The following is a 24,365-nucleotide window of genomic DNA, read 5'->3' as shown; positions in this document are numbered from 1 at the left end:
CACTTCCTCTCCCACCAGCTCACACTCCTCTCTGTCACACTGGCTTCCTTGAGTTCCTTGAACACATTAGGCATGAGTCCCACTATAGGAACCAGTGGATCTGGTCCCTCTTTGTGTAATGCTTTTTCTTCAGTTATCAACTTGACTTCTTCATTTCCTTCAGGCATTTGCTCACATGTCACTTTCTCGGTGAGGCTTACCCTAACCACCTGACTTAATACTGGTCCCAGCACCCACTCTGGATCCCTCTTACTCAACCCTACTGTCTTTACCTAGCACTTACCACTTTTAACATTCCATATCATTTGCTTATTTCTCATGCCTGTTGTTTGTTTCTTTACCCCTACAATGCAAGAGGTCTTTATTTTGTTCATCAGCGTACTCCAAGCAATTAAAAACATAGTAGGTACATGGTAGGTGCTGGCACATAGTAGGTGCTCAGGAAATACTTGAATAATGACTTTATTTTTCCCAAAGTGGAGCACTCCCGTCTTTTAAGGACATCTAAGACATGAGATTAATAACTGTAGCAATGTCCAATATGGGAATACAGTTAGGTTCTTATTGCATTCGTCAAATATTGAGGCATAAATGGTATAAAGGAAATATAAAGTGTTGAGATTCTTGCTTAGCAATCGTAGTTCAGCCAGACAGATGAGAGAAGAAGTTCTGTCACCTTTTCTGACTTCTAGGCTTTGCTTATTGAGTTTCTCATGCTAATGCCACAGCTACATCAAGTAAAGGGCTAGTGACTTTTTGTACAAGCCAGTTTATTCTACCTGATTTTTTTCATTGTAGCGCCATTGTTAACAGTTCTGTTTGAAGGCTTTCTTTTCACTCTCAAGATCCACAAGGCTGAGCCCCTCACTTCTCTTGGAAGAGCCACCTCCCGTTTCTTCCTAGAAGTAGCTCTGTAGCTGAGGTTTTGGGGGATAGACTGACCTGAGGAGTGACAGACCCGTGCCCGGAGTGAGCCGTTAATAAGTGTGGCTGCCTCATGTGTTACTGGCATGTGATTTCAAGCCATGTGCTAAGAAGTAAATGTCAAAATCATACTGAAAAATATTATTTCTCTTCTGGAAACATGGCATTTGAGAAAACAGGAAATGATTCAAACAGTGTAGAACAAATGACATTTATCATACATTCAGACGTTTAACGGTAAGGAATTATTGGAGAGGTTTAGGTATGAAATGGTGGTGTGGTTTCTTTTTTTGTTTTTAGAAAAGAGTCTTTAATAGATGCATATGGATGAAATATGTGGGATTTACTGCAAGCTGATACAGGAGTCGGAAAGTGGCTAGGGAGAGAATTGAAGCTAGATTGGCCAGGAGTTGGTTATTGCTGAAGCCGAGTGATGGGTACATGAGGGTAATTATACTGTTGTTTCTGTTTTTCTATGTATTGTCAATTAATGAAGCATTTTTAAAATGTAGTGGTAATTATTGGACAGTTTGTCTTGTTTCTGACTTTAAATGAAACACATTCAGAATTTCATCATGAAGAATGGCATTGGCTATGGGCTTAAAGGACCAGAAACTTCCCTTCTGTTCCTAACTGTTTAAACCAGAAGTGGTTGGTGAAGAATATTAAATGCCTTATCAATATCTTGAGATTATTATATGTATTTCTTATTAGACCTATTGCTGTGACGTAGTTTTATTCCAATTGACAGTAAAAACCCTCTTACATTTTGCAGAAACCCTCCTTTCACTCAGATAGTAAGTGCTGACCAGCAGGGGGTCACAGCAGGAACAAGACAGGCAGGTCCTTGCTGTCCTGGAGCTCAATTCTAGTGGGGAAGATAGACCACAAATGAATAAATGAACAAGTTCAGGTGGTGGTATCGCCATCTCTGGCTTTCTGGCCACCAGGGAATCTGGGTCCCAGAGCCCAGGGAATGAAGAGGGTAACATGGTGGGAAGTATGGCTACCTTCTTTCCAGGGAGCGGGGCTTCACTTTTCAATGAAGAAAAAAGAGGCACGTTTCCTCACCTTAGCTCCAATAGCTTCACATTTCACAATTGTTCTCTCTAGATTTGGCAAACGCTAGGTGTTGGAATTAGTTTTTGAGATTGTTTTGAGTTCCCGTCCCTTCTGTGTCTGGATAAGGATTTAAGTGCTAAGTTTAGAGAGGTGGCCAGGTACCTTGAGACGAACACCAGCTGCCCTGGCCCCAAATATGTGTGTACGTGAATCATAGTCTAACTTGTGTTGATTAGCCTATTTTCATAGTGCTCAGTCTATTTAAAAACAAAGCCAGTTAGGAAATTACACATGGGTAACAACCACCAGCAGAGCGATGGACCATGTATTCTGTGCTCACTCAGGCCTCATAGCTAGCTTACAGGGCACTGTTCTTAGCACATCTGACATTGGAGAAGCTGTAGGCTGAAGAGATGAACTACCTTGTTCAAAGACACCCTAGAATCAGTGGACCAGCTGGGATTTGAACCCAGGTAGCTTCTCTCCAGAGGCTGCATTTTAAACCAGTATCTTGTAGGCCCGCTTTTTTTTTTTTGACTGTTTATTTATTTTTTTATTTTCTTTAATTTTAAAAAAAAATTTATTTTCTGTTTTTTTTTACATCTTTATTGGCGTGTAATTGCTTTACAATGGTGTGTTAGTTTCTGCTTTATAACAAAGTGAATCAGTTATACATATACATATGTTCCCATATCTCTTCCGTCTTACGTCTCGCTCCCTCCCACCCTCCCTATCCCACCCCTCTAGGTGGTCACAAAGCACCGAGTTGATCTCCCTGTGCTATGCGGCTTCTTCCCACTAGCTGTCTATTTTACGCTTGGTAGTGTACATATGTCCATGCCACTCTCTCGCTTTGTCACAGCTCACCCTTCCCCCTCCCCATATCCTCAAGCCCATTCTCTAGTAGGTCTGTGTCTTTATTCCTGTCTTACCCCTAGGTTCTTCATGACATGTTTTTTTCTTAAATTCCATATATATGTTTTAGCATACAGTACTACTCTCTAAGGATGATGATTACTGTCAAGATTCTCTTTTCTTTGTGTTCCAGGTTTTGCTGATCTTTGCAAAGGAAGACAGTCAGAGTGATGGATTCTGGTGGGCCTGTGACAGAGCCGGTTACAGATGTAATATTGCTCGGACTCCGGAGTCAGCCCTGGAATGCTTTCTAGATAAACATCATGAGATTATTGTGATCGACCACAGACAAACTCGAAACTTTGATGCAGAAGCAGTGTGCAGGTACCTTAGATATGTTAATATGTAGTAAATGTCCACTTAACAGCTTAAAATGAAATTCATTTAAAGATGTCTTTAGTTCTAGCCCACATATTTCTAAAATATGTGTTGATGTTTCTAAGTAGTATATACAGATTTCTGTGGTGAAGGCGGTAGCTCCTCCTATGGCCTTTTCTATTTCTCCACATTTGAGTTCCGATGAATTTAGAGGTGTGAGCTAGTCTCCACTGAAAACTTCAGGGTGTTTTCTCCCCTTGAGTATGGCTCATGTTTCACCAAAAAGAAAAATTGAAATTCACACAGTTCTTGTTACAGAGATAGAGTTTGGATTTACACCAGATATTTTAATCTTAATTATTCTGTCCCAAAATGAACATCAGAAATGTGTGAAATAGACCATTTTTCTCTGCCTGACACAGATGGGTGGATTCTACAGCAGTCGTGGAGGGAAGGCAGCTACTCTGCAGCAGCAGAAAATCTTCCAGGGATCCAAACCCCCTGCTTGTTTACAGAAATGCTTGTGCTCTGGGGAGGAAATGCTTGCCTGTTCATAAACAAATGCAGTCATCAGAGTTCGCTCTGGATGAACTGATCCATTTAGCACAAGCGGAATGCTTTGAAGCTGGATGGGAAGAGGTCACTAATTAAATGCTAGACCAGGACCAACTCCAAATACGTATGGAGCTGGAATTGTCTTGAATATTAGCAAGTGAAATGAAAGGTAGGGAAATGGTTCCTTAGACCCTTTGGTACCCTGACAAGGAATTAGTGCGTTAAGAGAAGTTTCTCGTCACGGCACCACCTTGCTATTCTTGGACCATTTTCAGTTTTCCAAAGAAGAAACTTTCTTAAGGAACCTTTTTTATAATGTCTTACTGGTCCCAAATAATCCTATCTTCCTGCATAGAAACATTTGCCTATTTAAGTATGTAATACTAAAATGTGTCACAAAATATTGGGGTATTTTTAGTGTTAAGAAATAGATACATGTGTATGTATATATATATATATATATGTGCGTGTGTATGTGTGCATGTGTGTGTATAAAATGATTTTCAGGCTAGAATTGGGTCTCTTATAATTAAGCAGGTCTGCTTTTTCTTGGTCTCCACTTACTCTTCTTACATGATTTTGTAGTAGAAATAGTACAATCCTTTGTGCATATATAGAATGATTTAAGACAGGCTTCAGATGTAAAAAGAAGAAATGAATAGGAAGAATTCTTTTAATTCAGGCAAAGGCCCCAGTTAGCAGGTAAGCTTCGTAATCTTCCTTGAATATGAAGAAATGTAGTTTTGTTTCCTGATGAGTGAATGTTTGTCTTAGCTGCACAGAAAAACAGTGGGGCATCAGTGCAGTTCAGAAGCCAGGTTGTGTATCTGCTGGTACGTTTACCGACTGTTACCAGTCACATTGAGGATGGTGAGATTCCTGAATGCTGGACTGCCAGCACACCTTCCCTAAGATGAGTGGGGATGCATTCCCAGCAGATGTGCCTTCTTCATTGTCATCTATGGCCCAAGATCTCTGGTTTTTGAGCTGGACTGGACCTTAGCTTAGCATGCTTCCTTGGACCCTGGCCTCACCTGTGCCCAGCTCCCCCTTAGTCCTCTCAACCAGGAAGAGGTCCAGGTCTCTCTGGCCACACCAGTTCCTTTGGAGGAATGAGAGAGAAGAGGTCAGCAGCAGGAAGGGACCTAAAACACAGAAGCCAATCTCAAAAGAAGCTAAGCAAGCGTGAGCTCCAGCCCAGTTATGTTCATAACATGTTTTCTCTTGCCTAAGCCCCACCCCTTAGAATGCAGCCCAGCAGTGTACCCATGACACCTCCTGGGGGTGGAAGAGGCTGAAGGAAGGTGAGAGGTGTTTAGCATCTCCCTAGAGATGAGAGCGCACCTCTGAAACTCTGTACATTTTTTTTCATTAGGTGCACCTGGTATTTCTGCTGAGATTTCAGTAGGCTCCTAAGTAGGAGATAAGTGTAGCTTCATGTTACCAGGACGTGGTAGGGGGTAGGGTGGCTGAGTGGGAAGTGGTCTGGGCTGGCATTACCCCTGCTGCCCATAGTGAGTTCAGGCATCTCTCCAAAGGAGCTCGTTCAAATACCATTTATCCACAAGGGGAACCTTCATTTCCCAGGAAGACAGCAGCTGGTCTTTTCTTGAGCCTTCTACTCACATAGAGTGAGGTCTCAAGGAATAGGACATGGGGAAGGTACATTTTTAGAGAAAGGTGAAGAAATTTAGTCAAAGAGGATGAAGCCGTATGAGCTGGCTGTCCCTGGGGGAGCAGTAATGCATACACCTTAAAATGGAGAGGGGGGCTTCCCTGGTGGTGCAGTGGTTGAGAGTCCGCCTGCCAATGCAGGGGACACGGGTTCGTGCCCCAGTCTGGGAGGATCCCACATGCCGCGGAGCACCTGGGCCCATGAGCCATGACCGCTGAGCCTGCGCGTCCAGAGCCTGTGCTCCGCAACGGGAGAGGCCACAACAGTGAGAGGCCCACGTACCGCCAAAAAAAAAAAAAAAAAAAAAAAAAAGAAGGGAGAGGGGCAGAAATGCCAGTAGCTAGAAAGAAACAAATACAGGTTGTTTCACAAATTCCTCAGCCCTCTGTTCTTAGAGGTGTTGGTTCCCTTCTGAGGGATCTTGAAATAAAGAGAGGTCAGACCAAGGAGATGGATGGAAACAAACATGCTTATTTGTACTAAGACTCAAGCATGTGGCCCTTTATTAAGAGTTCATCCAACTCATGACCCCTGACCAAAATAATCCAGAATCTGAGCTGCAGCATAGCACATTTTCTGGCATCATGGACCTCAAAATTCTATATCCTTACATATTTTAACCCTATTAAATTCCTAGGGAATAAACAAATTATAGACAGGCGGTCATGGTACAACAAATATCATTATAGTGACAGTTACTGTGTTGACCATTTCTCAGCCCTAGTTGATGACTCAGTTGTTTAAAGTATTTGAGCACAAATAACAGTACAACTGGAAAATTGAGATGGCTCTTTGTGAAATTTTTAAAAGACCTTAACCTGCACGTGTACGTCCATCTGCCAGCAGTCCTTCTAAGGGCAACTTTCTGAACTATCTACTATTTTAAAAGAAAAAAAGATCCATCCCAGTTAGCTCCCCAAGTACAAATTGATAACTAGAGAATTGTAGGACTGCCAATTTTCTTGCAGAGTGGAATTTCAATCAGAAAACATGGAAGTTAAGTGGAATTTGCCAGTTTTTGAAGTGGAAAATTGGCAGGTCTGACCTACTGGAGAATTGCCTGGGAGTTAAAAATTTTTTTTTTTTTTTTTTTAGTAAAAGAAAGAGATTGTCCTAATCCACAAGGGCATCTTTTTTTGTTGTTTTCCATGTGTTTTCAGACTTCTTCTTTACAGGGACATTTGATTTTGTGCCATTTTCACTGTGAAGAAGTCCTGTATTCTGGTAACGGAACAAGGCGTAATCACTGGTTTGACTTGGAGCTTTCTCCTTGCAGGTCGATCCGGGCCACAAATCCCTCGGAGCACACGGTGATTCTTGCGGTGGTTTCACAAGCGTAAGCTCACCTCCCGTTCCCAGCTGGGAATACTACTCTTCCTCCTGAAACATTGGTCTGTTGTAATTCAGCCTTTGAGCTGGCAAAGCAAGGGGGAGGTCTTTGGCCTCACAGCAACAACCTTAGATCTTACTTGGGATTTTCTTTGTTTTGCAAGTTTCTAGAAATATTTGGATTTTTCTCTTTACCGTCTCTAATTTCTGTCAGCACATACACACTTCAAGAAAAAAATGGTTACTCATTATATGCTGGAAATGAGTAGAGAATCTGGGGAGGAGGAGGTCTGGAGAGAACATCGTTCCCGCTTATCTTTTCTCTTTGAAGAAAAGAGATAGGAGAATGCTTATTTTTTTCACTTAAGAAGAAACAGATTATAGCATGAGAGCAGGCGCTAAAGCCACCGCAAGAAAAGGATCGTGCAGGACTGTTATGTGGCTAGAAGCAGGACAGGAGGATGGCCCCACTGTGGTGATTGGCACAGATTCTGCCCTGAAGGAGCTGACAGGCCAGCAACTCAGAGTTTCAGCCTCCCTCAGGCAGGCCCCGCCCAGGGGAGATTTGAAATATCCATTCCAAAGCCATATTGGAACAGTGGGAAATCCTGGCTTCCAAGTCTTGCCCTAACCAAGACTTCTCCTCACCTGCTGCTCCTTGAGTCTCTTGATAGGAGCTGTGTCTCTTCACTTGGACACCTACCACAGGCTCTTGGCCCAGGAAAGTGAAGAAACTGTCCCATTGGTTTCTTACCATCTTGCCATCTTGGTGGGGGATGGGATCTCAGCAAGAAAGAGCGAGGGGAACCGAGATGTGAGACTAGCCTTCTTCAGCCCTCTTGCTTATATTTTATCTTCTGGGGATGTGAGCTCTTAACAGGGTCTTAGGGTCTTGACATGGGTACCAGAAGGGTACCAAGCCACACAGCATTTCCCCAAGCCTGGCTGATTCCATGGGCCCAAGACAAAACATTCATTTTTTTTCTTATTCATGTGTACTTGTCCTTGACAAGTTAATGGCTTGCTGTGTCTTGTTATTATTTTTCACTTTTTTCCCCTATTTTTTAAGTATTTCATTTATAGAGGAAGTTAATAATAAAATTAATGCTGCTTGTGCCACTCAGCTTATGAAATAGAACATTATTAATACCCTTGGAGCCCTTTTGTGCCCCTACTGATTATTGTTCAGAGAGGGTAGAACCTTGAGTTCCTAAGGAGGACAGGGGGTAGGGAGAACAGCTTTTCCCTGCTGGGAAAATGCCACAGGTAATGCCACAAATAGGCACTGGGATTTCTCTTCCTGTTCTCTTTCTGCTTCTCCACCCAGTCCCCATCGTCCCATTTTTCTTCCCTGTTTTCTAAGGTATGTACGCCATGCTACTTGCTCGCTGTCTTGGGGACACCGTTTCTCATAAAGGTGGCAGCAGAGCTACAGCATGACTTCATGACCAGCTGACCCCCACCCTGTCCTTGTATTCAAACTGAAGTTCTGAGACCCAACTGCAGGCTCAGTGTAGGAAACCTCCCAAGATGAGTGCCAGTAATCAATTTCTGTCTTCTTCCCTTCTCACTTGGCTTTCCTGATGACACTTCTTCCCCATTGGCTCTGGGGTGCTGCAGCCTCTAATGCCAGTTGTCTTCCTGAGAGTTGGACCCACCTAAGTCTTGGGGTGGGAGTCGTGCTTCCAGAAGGTTTGGGGATCTCAAAGAGGACAGTGGTCTCTGGGATGAGCGTTGCACCTTCCTTGTCCCTTTATGGGAACTGCTCCGGTACATTTGCTCCAACTCCCAAGGAGCCCAGAGCTGGAGAGGGCCTGTCGTGTGCACCTTTCACGCACACTGCTGGAGTTCCTTCTACTGTCTGTGTTCTTTCTGCACCTGAAGGCGGACGTGGGAGTCTGGGTTCTTACAAGGCAGGTGCACCCTGCGGGCATGTGCTGGGCAGGAAGGCACCCTCACAGCCGTCTCCCTGCTTGCCTTGCGCTCTCCGAGTTCCAGTGTGAGGAATCCAGTTTGTATATCTGCTGAGTGACCACATTTTCTGCTTTGCTACAGATCCGGCGACTATGAAGAGGCCTCAGTCCTCCCTCTTCTGCACGCAGGCTTCAACCGGGTATGTAAAAGATGAACTAGCACCTCTCTCAGTTACAGATACCTAACCTTAGCCAAACAGCTAAGCATACTGTTATAGGCATTCAGCCCCAGAACTGTGAGGGAAAGGAAGCAGTTGTTCTCATGGGATGGTGACGAGCACCTGCTGGTCAGGCTTTTTTCCTTTTTCTCTCATAACTTCATATATCTTAGCTACAGATATGTAATGATGTAAAAAACCTGTCTTCTTATATCAGGTCGAAATTCTCTAGTCCCAAAGTAATCTCATTTAAATCAGTCCGGTCAGTTAGCGTGTATGTGTGTGATTACGTATAGTTAGTCCACCAGATCGGCACCCAGGGCTCTGTGTTCATCAAGGGCCCAGCCACAGCTTACACCCTGGGGACAGGCCCATGACAGCAATAGCATCTTGGGAACTCCTCATTGAAGCCATAAATGTCAGCAGAGAAAAATTCTGAGTGACAACTACATGAATAACACTGATATTCAACTTGGGGATGAAGACTGATTACTCCAAGGAAACTTAACAAACTAAATACCTAGGCTTACCCAGTATCTCAGGGTAAGGGCAGTCTGAAGGTTTGGTTGGAGGTGAGGCCGTGTGCATGCAAACAGAAAACAACATGATGGATTTGAAAGAGAGCAGAAAAGGGGTGGAGAAAGATAATCAAAACATGACTGTTGAAAGGAAATGTATTTCACAATATTAAAATATTACAAATCCTTACAGAGAAATTGTGGAGGACCTCACTTTATATGCTTGAATTTTTTAAATAACAAGCGTATATTTCTTCTATTAAAAAAATAAAAGATTACCCTTTGGAAAAAATAAGGTAGCGGTCACAGTTGACTTGGGCAACTTTTGCGGGTAATTTAAACTCAAGCAAGTGACTTGTGGCATCTTGTGAACTCTTGGTTTAAACCAAAAACATCAGCAAAGAAAAGTTCTTTGACCCTGATACTCAACTAGAAGATTGAGATTGATTAAGGAGACTTACCAACAACCTAAATAACTAGGTTTACCTGGTATCTCAAGGTCTTTTGATAGGAGTAATCTGAATCTCAAATAGATGGTGTGATGCATCCTTTTCCTTCAAAAATAGGAGACTGCCAGTGCCTTGTGAATTATGAAAATTCCTTTGGATGCTTTAAGCAATGGTGGTTGGCTACTCTGGATTCAAAAAGATCCCTTGTTTATTGTCAATCACAGAGAAGCAGAAATTGCCCACGGGATGCAGTTGTTTTGTGCTTTGGTGTGCTTCCGTGGAGAAGCAGCAGTGCTGTATAAAACGTTGAAGGCAGTGCTGCGGTTCACAAGTGTGATAGAAATGAATGTTTCCGGTCAGCAGTATCACTTCCCTCCTGTCCGTCATCGCATCTCTCAGAGGCTGGCACTCGGTTCCAGACGCCGTTCTGGCGTGCTTGCCACAGCTTAACGAGACAATGCTTCTGAGTTTCGGAATGGAGAGCTGCAAAAGGAAAGTCATCCAAGAAGTCGTGTGGCTGGGACGTCTTTTCTTTACTTACTCATTTTCTGAGGAATGACTTAAAATTACTCAGTTTTCATAAATCTTCCATGTAACGTTGACCACCCATGCACCTCAGCCCAAGGCTGTCCTTCACATCTGAGGCAGGGCCTCTCAGAATGTGAGCATGGAGGTTCTCCACATGACCTGTGGAGGGGCTGGGGCTGACGCAGGCAAGACACGCCGTGGGTTATGGCCATGAGCCCCCGTTGCCATAGGTGCTGTTGAGTGCCCTTTTGGAATTCAGCTTTTAGTTCACCAATCCTGCCTCTGACCAACTGGTGTGGAGATTGGTGTCATTAGGAGTGATAGCGTCTTGTCTGGGGGGCTAAGATTGCACGTCTACTCACAGAAAAGCTTAGGAGAGACATCTGCCCTGTTTGGGTGCAAACGCTATTAAGTGAATTTAGGAGGGACAATACCATTGTTCCTTTTTATTCTTTTTTGTAACCTGTCTGTGCTGCTCTGGAAGGTTTCGTTTCTCTGTCTTGATATGATGCTGCTTTTTGCAGGCAGCCATGGTGAGTAAAGCCCTTTGTGGAAGCATGAAAAACAGTACCTGTCAGGGGCCACCTGGTAGTCTTTAGTGCTGGGTCTGATCAAGGCCATTTGCCAGCCAGGTCAGGTTGCCCCCAAGGAGTTGGGGCTCTTTCCGAGAGAAGCATGCCACACCTAACAGGCTTTCCCTCCTGAGTTACAGTGGCACAGAATCGGCTGAGGCTGCTCTCCAGGTGGCTGGTCTCCTTTTTTTGGGCAAAATCTTGTCTCTGGCAACTTTCTACCCAAACACCCTTCCAAATATGCCAGCTATTCTTCTTGCCTTCTGTGAAGTTGTTTCCCATCTCTGAGTTGTTGTGATGGTATTAAATCATCTGCTGAAACTCGGCTCTGTGTTACTAGCTAATTGACCAGTACCTCAGTTGATGGGTCCCTGAGTGGGGATCCAGGAACACATCGAACCATCAAATATCCCAGAGCAGCTCCTCTTGAAGCCGCTCTAGCTGTGCCTGAGTGGCCGACTGCATGGTGCTCAGCCCACTCTGAGTTTTTAGAAAGAGCATCTTAGCAAAGGGCGATTGCAGCTTGTTTTTGTATGAGCCTTTGTGTACCCCTTTGCTATTTGGAATGATGTTTACAAGTTCATTCAGCAAGTCTTCATGGAGCACTTACTCTGTGCAAGGTGGTGTGCTAGGCGTGTCGGGGATATGGCCGTCAGACACAGTTCCTCCCTGGAGAGACGTTGTGTGGAGGAAGAAGTGGAGAACCAAGGTTTATTATTTGTCGGGCTCCATTCTAGGGGACTGACTTGATCCTCATCTACAGATGAGAGGTTTGGTATTTTCTCCATTTTTGCAGAGGAGGAAACAGGCTCAAAATGACTACCTTGCAGAGCTCATACTCATATGAAGTCAAGATGCAAATACTTGGTGTTTAACTCCCAACTTCATGCCGGGTCCACCAAAGTCACGTTTCCCAAAGTGTTCCATGGAACGCTAGTGTCCCAAAGCTTTTAATAGGTGTCCATGACAAAAGGCTTCTGTGGTCGAGTAAGTGTGGAAAATCAGTGAAGACTCTGATTCTCCTCCTCTTGCCCCTGAGAAAGTACAGTGCATGTTAGCAGCATCGCACCCAAGCATATGGAGAAATCCTGTACTAAAGACACCTGCCTACGTTTCTGGAAGTGGGGCCCAGGAAGCTGCATTTTAAACCAAGCACCCAGGTTATTCTTAGCATGTTGAAGTTTGAAGACCACTGTCCTTGGTTCACTCAATTTATTTCAGATTTCGGGGTTAGTGATAGTCTAAAAACTTCCCAAAATATTTTCCCACTGCCCTTAGTCTACAAAACACTTACTGAGTGCCACTTATGTGCAAACAAAGTGCTCCAATGTTTAGAAACCATCACCTAACAGAAGGCTGATCTTCACCGCACTGGAAGTTCTTAGGAGACCTAAAGAAAAATAAGAATTATAAAAAATTACGGTAGGACCTTCAAGATGGCAGAGGAGTAAGACGTGGAGATCACCTTCCTCCCCACAAATACATCAAAAATACATCTACAGGGCTTCCCTGGTGGCGCAGTGGTTGAGAGTCCGCCTGCCGATGCAGGGGACACGGGTTCGTGTCCCGGTCCGGGAAGATCCCACATGCCGCGGAGCAGCTGGGCCCGTGAGCCATGGCTGCTGAGCCTGCGCGTCCGGAGCCTGTGCTCCACAACGGGAGAGGCCACAACAGTGAGAGGCCCACATACGCAACAAACAAACAAACAAACAAAATACGTCTACATGTGGAACAACTCCTACAGAACACCTACTGAACACTGGCAGAAGACCTCAGACTTCCCAAAAGGGTCTTGGTGCTCCAGCTGGCTGTCAGGCCTGAGCCTCTGAGGTGGGAGAGCCGAGTTCAGGACATTGGACCACGAGAGACCTCCCGGCACCACGTAATAGCAGTCGACGAGAGCTGTCCCAGAGATCTCCATCTCAACGCTAAGACCCAGCTCCATCCAACAACCAGCAAACTCCAGTGCTGAACACCCCATGCCGAACAACTAGCAAGACAGGAGCACAACCCCACCCACTAGCAGAGATGCTGCCTAAAATCATAATATGTTCACAGACACCCCAAAACACACCATCAGACATGGTCCTGCCTACCAGAAAGACAAGATCCAGCCTCATTCACCAGAACACAGGTACCAGTACCTTCCACCAGGAAGCCTACACGAGCCACTGAACCAACCTTACCCACTGGGGACAGACACCAAAAAAAATGGGAACTACGAACCTGCACCCTGTGAAAAGGAGACCCCAGACACAGTAAGCTAAGCAAAATGAGAAGACAGAGAAATATGCAGCAGATGAAGGAGCAAGATAAAAACCCACCAGACCAAACAAATGGAGAGGAAATAGGCTGTCTACCTGAGAAAGAATTCAGAGCAATGATTGTAAAGATGATCCAAAATCTTGGAAATAGAATGGAGAAAATACAAGAAACATTTAACAAGACCTAAAAGAACTAAACAACAAACAAACAATGATGAACAACACAATAAATGAAATTAAAAATTCTCTAGAAGGAATCAATAGCAGAATAACCGAGGCAGAAGAACAGATAAGTGACCTGGAAGATAAAATAATGGAAACAACTACTGCAGAGCAGAATAAAGAAAAAAGAATTGAGGAAAGCCTCAGAGACCACTGGGAAAACATTTAACGCACCAGCATTCGAATTATAGGGGTCCCAGAAGACGAAGAGAAAAAGAAAGGGACTGAGAAAATATTTGAATAGATTATAGTTGAAAACTTGCCTAATATTGGTAAGGAAACAGTCAATCAAGTCCAGGAAGCTCAGAGAGTCCCATACAGGATAAATCCAAGGAGAAACATGCCAAGACACATATTAATCAAACTATCAAAATTAAATACAAAGAAAAAATATTTAAAGCAGCAAGGGAAAAGCAACAATTAACATACATGGAATCCCCATAAGGTTAACAGCTGATCTTCAGCAGAAACTCTGCAAGCCAGAATGGAGTGGCAGGACATATTTAAAGTGATGAAAGGGAAAAACCTACAACCACGATTACTCTACCCAGCAAGGATCTCATTCAGATTCGACGGAGAAATTAAAAGGTTTACAGACAAGCAAAAGCTTAAGAATTCAGCACCACCAAACCAGCTTTACAACAAATGCTAAGGGAACTTCTCTAGGCAGGAAACACAGGAGAAGGAAAAGATCTACAATAACAAACCCCAGACAATTAAGAAAAAGGTAATACGAACATACATATCGATAACTACCTTACATGTAAATGGATTAAATGCTCCAACCAAAAGACACACACTGGCTGAATGAATACAAAAACAGGTCGGGTATATATGCTGTTTACAAGAGACTCACTTCAGACTGAGGGACACATACAGACTGAAAGTGAGGGATGGAAAAAGATATTCCATGCAAATGGAAATCAAAAGAAAGCTGGAGTAGCAATTCTTATATCAGACATAATAGACTTTAAAACAAAGACTATTACAAGAGACAAAGAAGGATACTACATAATGATTAAGGGATCAATCCAAGAAGAAAATATAACAATTGTAAATATTTATGCACCCAACATAGGAGAACCTCAATACATAAGGCAAATGCTAACAGCCAAAGGGGAAATCTCCAGTAACACAATAATAGTAGGGGACTTTAACACCCCACTTTCACCGATGGACAGATCATCCAAAATGAAAATAAATAAGGAAACACAAGCTTTAAATGACATATTAAACAAGATGGAATTAATTGATATTTATAGGACATTCCATCCAAAAACAACAGAATACACTTTCAAGTGCTTATGAAACATTCTCCAGGATAGATCATATCTTGGGTCACAAATCAAGCCTTGGTAAATATAAGAAAATTGAAATCGTATCAAGTATCTCTTCCGACCACAATGCTATGAGACTAGGTATCAATTACAGGAAAAAATCTGTAAAAAATACAAACACACGGAGGTGGAACAGTACACTACTAAATACCCAAGAGATCACTGAAGAAATCAAATAGGGAATCATAAATACCTAGAAAGAAATGAAAACACAACAACCCAACACCTACGAGATGCAGCAAAAGCAGTCCTAAGAGGGAAGTTTATAGCAATACAATCCTACCCTAAGAAACAAGAAACATCTCAAATAAACAATCTCACCTTACACCTAAAGCAATTGGAGAAAGAAGAACAAAAAAACCCCAAAGTTAGCAGAAGGAAAGAAATCATAAAGATGAGCTCAGAAATAAATGAAAAAGAAATGAAGGAAACAATAGCAAAGATCAATAAAAGTAAAAGCTGTTTCTTTGAGAAGATAAACAAAATTGATAAACCATTAACCAGACTCATGAAGAAAAAAACAGAGAAGACTCAAATCAATAGAATTAGAAATGAAAAAGGAGAAGTAACAACTGACACTGCAGAAATACAAAAGATCATGAGAGATTACTACAAGCAACTCTATGCCAATAAAATGGACAACCTGGAAGCAATGTACAAATTCTTAGCACAACCTTCTGAGACTGAACCAGGAAGAAATTGAAAATATAAACAGACCAATCACAGGCACTGAAATTAAAAATCACAAGCACTGTGATTAAAAATCTTCCAATGAACAAAAGCCCAGGACCTGATGGCTTCACAGGCAAATTCTATCAAACATTTAGAGGAGAGCTAACACCAAAACTTCTCAAAGTCTTCCCAAAATATAGCAGAGGGAGGAACACTCCCAAACTCATTCCATGAGGCCGTCATCATCCTGATACCCAAACCAGACAAAGGTGTTCACAAAAAAAGAAAACTATAGGCCAATATCACTGATGAACACAGATGCAAAAATCCTCAACAAAATACTAGCAAACAGAATCCAACAGCACATTAGAAGGATCATACACCATGATCAAGTGGGGTTTATCCCAGGAATGCAAGGATTCTTCAATATATGCAAATCAATCAATGTGATAAACAATATTAACAAACTGAAGGAGAAAAGCCATATGATCATCTCAATAGATGCAGAAAAAGCTGTTGACAAAATTCAACACAGTTTTGGAAGTTTTAGCCACAGCAATCAGAGAAGAAAAAGAAAGAAAAGGAATCCAAATAAAAAAAGAAGAAGTAGGGCTTCCCTGGTGGCGCAGTGGTTGAGAGTCCGCCTGCTGATGCAGGGGACACGGGTTCGTGTCCTGGTCTGGGAAGATCCCACATGCCGCTGAGTGGCTGGGCCCGTGAGCCATGGCCTCTGAGCCTGCGCGTCCAGAGCCTGTGCTCCACAATGGGAGAGGCCACAACAGTGATAGGCCCGTGTTCTGCAAAAAAGAAAAAAAAAAAAGTCATGTACCACAGTGTTCATTGCATCTCTATTTACAACAGCCAGGTCATGGAATCAACCTAAGTGTCCATCGGCAGATGAAAGGATGAAGAAGATGTAGCACATATATGCAATGGAATATTACTCAGCCATAAAAAGAAACGAAATTGAGTGAGTTATTTGTAGTGAGGTGGATGGACCTAGACTCTGTCATACAGAGAGAAGTCAGAAAGAGAAAAACAAATACCGTATGCTAACACATATATGTGGAATCTAAAAAAAAAAAATTGGTTCTGACGAACCTAGGGTCCGGACAGGAATAAAGATGCAGATGTAGGGAATGGACTCGAGGACACGGGGAGGGGGAAGGATAAGCTGGGATGAAGTGAAAGAGTGGCATTGACATATATACACTACCAGATGTAAAATAGCTAGTGGGAAGCAGCCACATAGCATAGGGAGATCAGCTCAGTGCTTTGTGACCACCTAGAGTGGTGGGATAGGGAGGGTGGGAGGGAGACGCTACAGGGAGGGGTTACGGGGATATATGTATATGTATAGCTGATTCACTTTTTTATACAGCAGAAACTAACACAACATTGTAAAACAATTATAGTCCAATAAAGATGTTAAATAAATAAATAAAATAAAAAGGCAAAAAGGAAAAACGTTACTACGTAAATATGAAAGTGAAAATATAGAATGATTTTATATATATATAAATATATACATATAAAATATATACCTACACACATAGACACAGAGGCATAATAAAAGCCTAAGGCAAATAAATTAGACTTAGTCAACAAAAGTTTACTTCTGAGGTTTTCGTTTTAAAACAAGGGAAACTGTTTATCCCAACCTTTTCAAAGACTTATTTTATCACAGATCCTTTTTTGTACTTCATGAAGCATCAGCTAACACCACTCAGAGCTCAGTTACAGACTGACACATCATCTCCACCCATCCAGAAGCTGAACCAGAACATCACCATGTTTAACTTTGCTTTGTAAATAGAAAGTATTTCCCTCTGTGTGTGTTCATGGTTCCCCCTCTGTCCTTAGCCCTTCCCAGCTTCCTCCTGGGCTGGTGGGGACCAGAGGCACAGGGAAAGTCAGGGAGCTTCTCAGATATTCCACAGGGAGAAGCCATCCATGCTAGATGTAAGGAAGAGAGTGTGTGTGTGTGTATGTGAGAGAGACAGACAGACAGACAGTCAGACAGACATGAGAAGAGGCAGGATGCGTTAGGCACTCAGAAGATGAGGGAGGAAGCAAAGACTGCCTCTCCCCACCAGAAGACATCACTCGTAGTGTGGTATGCCCTGAACACATCTAGGCTCAGGTTTTAGAAGACTTTCCTTAGTGCAACAGAAGCACAGGTGTTTCAGTAATTAGCAAGGCTGGGGGAGGTGTTCTATCCCTTGTGTGTTTATTTTCCTGTGAGTGTTAATAATGTTTTTCCCACCTTTGTTATAAATAACTATGCAATGTTTCTGCTGTCTTGTTTGTTATACATTTAAACAAGCATTTCAAACACTTGACAACTGTTTTATTTAATCTCATCTTACCTACTAGTTGTCTTATATAACAGAGTTACCTGAGGTTGGAGAAACTGTTAAGCTTCTTTGACTATTTAAGAAGTAATTGTATATGTCTTATGTATTACCTTTGCTTTTTTTTCCAGAGATTTATGGAGAATAGCAGCATAATTGCTTGCTATAATGAACTGATTCAAATAGAACATGGGGAAGTTCGCTCACAGTTCAAGTTAAGGTATGTAGCAAAATAGGATGAATACAAGGTTAACCATTCTGTAGCAAAGCTTGTCTGTCCTCAGGCTGAGGTTCACTGGTTCTTAGCGGAATCCCAGGGATTCTGAAGCTGTTGAACAAGTAACCGTAGCTGGTAAATGGCAGAGTCTAAACTGGGAGCCCATTGGTATAATGAAATAAATTGGAGGTGTTTCTTCTTTTGACAGTATTTTCCACTATTTACAGCAGTTTTAAAATTATACACTAGGAAAAGTACTGTTTAACTTCTGTACAATTAGATCGAGATTAAGAATAGCCTTTGAGGATGACTTTGTACTTGCAACATTTATACATTCCTACTTGGATTGTTATAGATAGGGGCAAACCCGTGGGAATATTTATTATACTAACTATGGCAATTGCTACGTATCCATGATAGCAATTTCATGAGGCCTGCTTGTGGCCTCAATATGCATGAAGTATCTTCAAGAGACTGATTTTAAGTCTCTTTACGCATGCCTAGTGCTTTAAGAACTTCTCTCTGGTGCTTACTTCTGAGACGAATAGATTCTCTCAGCGTCTCGGTGCTAGGATGCTCTGCTTCTGGGACGTCTTGGAGTATCAGAGTTGTAGCCCATGCCTGGTTTTGTTCAGGCTCTACTCCAGCACACTCTTAGGACCCTGATTTCTTCAACCTGCCCCGCTTCAGCAGAGAGAGCAGGGGAAAGAAGAGGCTCTTCATAGCCCGCGGCCTCTGGGAGACCAGTCCCAAGTGGCTCCAGGCTATGGGATGCCAGAAGGGCTCTGGCTTCTCTCTCTGGCCCACTGAGCGGTCACAAGGCTTTCAGGCTAAGTGAAAAATAAGGATAGCATCTCATTGAAATGGTTATACTTCTTACCTTGATTACTGAATTTGCATTCAAAGAGAACAGAACCCTTTCTAAACTTAACTTTTCTCCTCTGTCTCTTGGAAGAAAAATGGATTGGCATGAACCCCCAGAGGCAGGCCCTTCTGGGGTTCACCCTGCTCAGGGAAGTCAACTGTTTGGTGGATAGAGAGCTCTAAGAAATTAAGTGTGGGGATAAACAGTCCCTTTTGAGGTGGGAAAGTATTAAAAAAAGAATCTCAAACCAGTGGAAATTCGTTGGTAAGGAAGATTGCCAAAGATTTTTGAGTGTCAGTTAAATCCCTTGGTTTCTTTGTATCCATATATTTATTTCCTGCAGAGAACTTCATAGAATTTCGTAAGAAAACCGCATTGCCTTTACTATAGCAATTTATGAGTTTTAATTGTACATTAATTGTTTTTATTCCTGGGGCCCTCTTCTGTTTTTATTTAGGGTAAAAAGACTTTGTACTTTTATTTTAGATGTTTTCACAATAAATAGGATTAGGAAAAGAGAGATTTCATTTTGGTTTAATTCTTCAACTGTGCGTTTTCTACAACAAAAATGAACAGCAGATGCCTTATTGCTTTGATAGGTAATTCCCTCATTTTATTTACTTATTTATTTTAGTATCTCATTTTTTATAAAAATATGGAACCCTTCACGAATTTGCTTGTCATCCTGGCGCAGGGGCCATGCTAATCTCCTCTGTATCGTTCCAGTTTTAGTACATGTGCTGCCGAAGCAAGCACTCCTTATTTTATTTTAAATGACTGCTTGAGTTTTCTTAGGCAGCATTCAATGTGATGGCACATGTAAGAGGTCCGAAGGCGCCTTGCCCATGGGGGGCGTGGCAAAGGCAGGTCTGGCAGTTTGAAATAAACATCCCCAGGCAGCACCAGGGCTAAATGAAAGGGCTTCAAGTTATCGTGCTGATGAAATCTGCTTAGAGCCAGGGCACTGAAAACTTTGCAAGGACTCGTTAGGTTGAGAACTCGGCAAGGTTCTAACTACACAGCACTCTGTGAGTGCCATAACTTCTCACCCCTCAGTGATGAGCTGTTTGGGAGCGTTGGGCTCGTTGAAAAGGCTCAGGTTCTTAATACAAATCAACGTAAAGCTGATGAATGGACCTCGCCCAGGCAGCAGCGGTCCCAGGAAGGTGGGTTTGCCCAGAAGCCCAGTCCCCTCACCTTCCGCATCAGCTTCAGCTTGGCTGGTTGGGACCTCCCCAAGCAACGAGCACAAGAGCAACCCCTGCAGAGGGGGAGGGAAGGCAAGAGTTCTCCATAGGAGAAGACAGAGGAGGACTAAATGGTCAGTTTCTTTTGATGCCTTTTGGCTGGTTGTACCTCAACTGTCTCCAACTTCTTTTCTGTCTTTTGGAGGAGTATGGTGTGTGTGTGTGGTTTGACTCTCCCTGGGTGTATGATATCTGGGCCCAGCGGATGGGGGTGGACAGTGACCCTCCGTGGCCTTCCCAGCTCCTTAGGGCATTCAAGGATGTCTAAAGCATCTACCTGCACCCCAGAGGTTGGCAGGCAACGTTGTCACTTGCTGCAGACGGGGAAGATGAGGCTCTTTGTTATACAATGCCAGAATAATTATAGTCTAATTATATCATACTTTTCCCTGCAATTCCACCCCCAGCTGCAGCTAAATATGTGACATTACTAGCATTCTGCAAGGACAGTCTGTACTGCAAGGATGATGTTGAACGTTGAAGGCAGACGCTTCTGTCCAGTCTTCACGTATGGTAACCATATTTACTTAACCAAGAAAAAAAAGATCATGTGATCAAACATAACATACCTGATTTAAAAATTCCATTATATAGGAATAACTTTTAAAGACAGAACAAAATCACATTTCTGTGTGCATGTGATGAATTACTTTATTGAACAGAACTCATGAAAGGGGGAATGTCTAGGGAAGTATGGGCTAACTGATGACCATTTATTGTTTATGTTCTTATGCTTCTTTATCATGAAAAGAACTATGTTAACCAAAATACAGATAGGATTTGGCTATTTATTGAGAGTTTAAGCTGATGAGTTTACACTAATCAAGTATGAGCTATTATTTCATCATTAGGCAGTCTGATATCTGTTACCTAGGGGTTACACCCAAATCATCATGTTTATTTTACTCCAAATCTTAAGACAGTAGCAGTGCTTCATTTTAGAATCAGTTTCTGATGGGCAAACCTTAGTATTCTGTGGAACACTACATCTCTCATTATTAACTGATATTTATAGAGCACTTTATCCTCACGTGGGCTCTGCGTGACAGCCCCGTTGTGTTACGGGAGTAGAAACTGATCTGTGATGGATTAAAGTAACCGGCCCCTGCTGCGTCACTGCCCAGGAGCGGTGCTGGTGGATAGCAAGTCCACAGCCCCCTCCCTGCTGCTCCCGAACCCCTGCTGGGATGTGGCTTTGTGTTCAGAGTCTTCTCCCTGCACGCTACCACCTTGCCCAGTCCTACCCTTGTGTGTGTGTGTCTGTCTGCGGTGGGGTGTTTGTGTTTTGTTTGAGTAGATTCCGGGGTGCCTTTGTTAGGGACACAGGAGGTCATGTAACCCAACCGCCCCAGACAACTGACAGAGGAACGCTGAGAGCCGGGAAGACTCTGGGCACGATCACAGCTACTCAACATGTGGGTGGCAGCGCTGGAGTAGAATCCAGGCACCCTGCTTTAAGTCGGATGCACCCTGCACCCCATCAGAGCACTATGTTCTTTGTAGACTTTCTACCTGGGTCCCTGTAATATTTACTTTTTCCCTGCAGACCTTCACGGACTTTTAGGAAGATGAAGGGGAAATGGTTACATCACTAGCGCTACATGGGCTCTGGTTCCCTTGTGCTTTTTCCAATTTTCCAGCTTCTCAAACTGAAGGCTACTAAAATACAGTTGAGGTGCAGAGTTACGTGGTTTCCCAAGAACAGAAAATTAATAAAGCTAAGGTTCTTCTGCATGAAGAATATTAATAATTAATACAAGCAATTAAATTCCCAAACTTTAGGAACATGATTCAAATTGATTACCTCATTTTGCTGCAGGTTTATTTAAATAGAACCATCAACCAAATTGGTTTAAAGATCTACACATGGCGGTCCAGTAGCGTTTGTCACCGGGGCAATAATCTACTCGTCCTGCCGATATACTTTCACTTTAACTGTCAATAAGGATCTGCTTTGTCCCATTGGGCATTATATTCTCACAGGATAGTGTATAGCTTTGCAGTGAACATCTAATAGATACATTTTGGCAGTTGGAGCTAACATCTTGTATGAGGCAGCCTGTTGAATTGACAAGAACAGTCATACTCTGAAGTAGCTGTTTACGTACTTAATTGAGCCACATAGGTACTTTAAGAAAATACCTGGGCAAGAGGGGAATTTATCATTTGATCAAATGTTTTAACACTTAATTATCCAGCTCCCAAAGCTAAGGAACTAGCCCACACAGATTGTGCTTTTCCACATCAGACTTCTGGAGGACAGGGAACGCTTTCCCGTTGTGCCGAGTTGGGTTCTGGACCCAAGTGCCTGAAGCAGACTTGGGATAAGACTAGCTCTTGCTTGCCTCTTCATGAGAGGTGATGCAGTAGTGACTTTGGTAACAATTTTAAAGTCCTCTTTGAATTCTTTTTCACATTTTAAATGATCATGTTTACAAATGCAGCAATGCTAATAGGACAGTATACAGTTCATATTAGGTAGACTGGAGCAATTTATTTTATTTTATTTTATTTACCTTTTTATTTGAAGTATAGTTTCTGTACAATATTATAGGTTACAATATAGTGATTTACAATTTTTAAAGGTTATACTCCATTTATAGTTATTATAAAATATTGTTATACAATATATCCTTATAGCTTATTTTATACCTAATAGTTTGTACCTCTTAATCCCTTACCCCTTGTTGCCCCTCCCTCCTTCCCTCTCCCCCCCTGGTAACCACCAGTTTGTACTCTATATCTGTGAGTCTGCTTTTTGGTTATATTCACTAGTTTGGGGTTTTTTTGTTTTTTGTTTTTAGATTCCACATGTAAGTGATATCATACAGTATTTGTCTTTCTCTGTCTACTTATTTCACTTAGCATAATACCCTCCAAGTCCATCCATGTTGCTGCAAACGGCAAAATTTTGTTCTTTTTTATGGCTGAATAGTATTGCATTGTATATATATATCACATCTTTATCCATTCATCTGTCGATGGACACCTGGTTTGCTTCCATATCTTGGCTATTGTGACCAATGCTGCTATGAATATTGGGGTATATGTATGTTTTTGAATTAGTGTGTTTGTTTTTTTCGGATGTATACCCAGGAGTGAAATTGCTGGGTCATATGGTAGTTCTATTTTTAGTTTTTTGAGAACCCTAGACTGGAGCCATTTAAATAAGAAAACATCCCACACCCATCAGAAATATCAGTGGGGTTAGGGTTATGTTCTCCTCCACTCACCTGCATCATGATTACTTACTTTACTTACCCTCCCACACCTGTGTCTTCATCTCTGCAGCGACAGCAGCACTACCCGTCAATGGGCTAAAATCCTTCCCTTTCTGTGCAGGCTGCCTTGCTATTATTGAAAGCAGTTCTTGGTTTGATATTTCAGATACACTCATGAGAAAAGATAAGTTATAATTCACTTTTCTTCTCACCAACAGCCTTTGAAAGCTTTAGAGAACAAAAAATATTATTCTGAGATCTTACAAGTAACAAGTACTATGTCTTGAATTCTTATATCATCCCAAGTATTTTGAGACACGCCTCACATAAACTGTTTTGATTCTTACAACAACCTGTAAGATGTGTTATCTTCATTTTATAGATGAGGAAACTGAGGGCCAGCAGAGAGAAAACATTGCCCAAGGTCCCATAACTGGCCAAATACCGAACCAAGTTTCACCCAGTTTCTTCTGCCCTCTCCCTTGTAAACAGTTCAAAATAGAATGGCAAAGGTAGATGCCTTATGAGAGGGAAAAATGAATAACATTATAAGAGTTCGTTTTATAAGAAGAAACATCAATCCAGCAGATTAACATTTTTTTGGTAATGTATAAGAAAGCCTTCACTGGGATTCTTTAAACAGCCAGTACAAATAACAAAGCTCTAGTAAGTAGCCACATACTTGCTGGGTTAGATAGTAAATAACTTACTGTATTTGGAGTTGCTCTAAATTTGGAAGGTAGTTAAAATGTTGCCCAAGAAATTGAGAAATTGAAATGATTTCAAATATTCCAGATATACAAGGAAGGTCAGCAAGAATAGTGCCCACCAGGAGAGCTGTAAAATGAACCAGGCAAGGGGAATTCAGCCGTATTTGCCTTTCATCAGGCTGGTGGGTGTAGCAAGTACCGTAAAGGCTTGCTTATCTAGGTCGTAAAAGTAAGAAAAGAAAAAAATATTTCTGTGTCTGTTGCAAAAGACAGAATACCT

At 42.3% G+C, this 24,365-nt stretch overlaps 1 protein-coding gene and 1 non-coding gene across 8 annotated transcripts in view; one reads left to right on the top strand and one right to left on the bottom strand.

Annotated features, from left to right (window-relative positions):
• PDE8B (phosphodiesterase 8B) overlaps positions 1–24,365 on the top strand; it is a 385,418-nt gene that overhangs the window by 244,581 nt on the left and 116,472 nt on the right. For all 7 annotated transcript variants that reach the window (XM_049707740.1, XM_049707742.1, XM_049707743.1 and 4 more), the window contains 4 exons: positions 3,035–3,225; positions 6,726–6,785; positions 8,834–8,891; positions 17,957–18,045. In XM_049707740.1, coding sequence (XP_049563697.1) covers positions 3,035–3,225; positions 6,726–6,785; positions 8,834–8,891; positions 17,957–18,045 — 398 coding nt within the window. The remainder of the gene's footprint in view (positions 1–3,034; positions 3,226–6,725; positions 6,786–8,833; positions 8,892–17,956; positions 18,046–24,365) is intronic.
• Positions 19,557–19,663, bottom strand: LOC117201704 (U6 spliceosomal RNA). Its single transcript, XR_004483797.1, has one exon. It is a non-coding gene; the product is annotated as a U6 spliceosomal RNA (small nuclear RNA).

The sequence above is a fragment of the Orcinus orca genome, chromosome 3 (genome assembly GCF_937001465.1).
Source record: "Orcinus orca chromosome 3, mOrcOrc1.1, whole genome shotgun sequence".
NCBI lineage: Eukaryota > Metazoa > Chordata > Mammalia > Artiodactyla > Delphinidae > Orcinus > Orcinus orca.
Note: the sequence above shows the minus strand (reverse complement) of the source record. Positions and strands in the feature narration are given on the sequence as shown.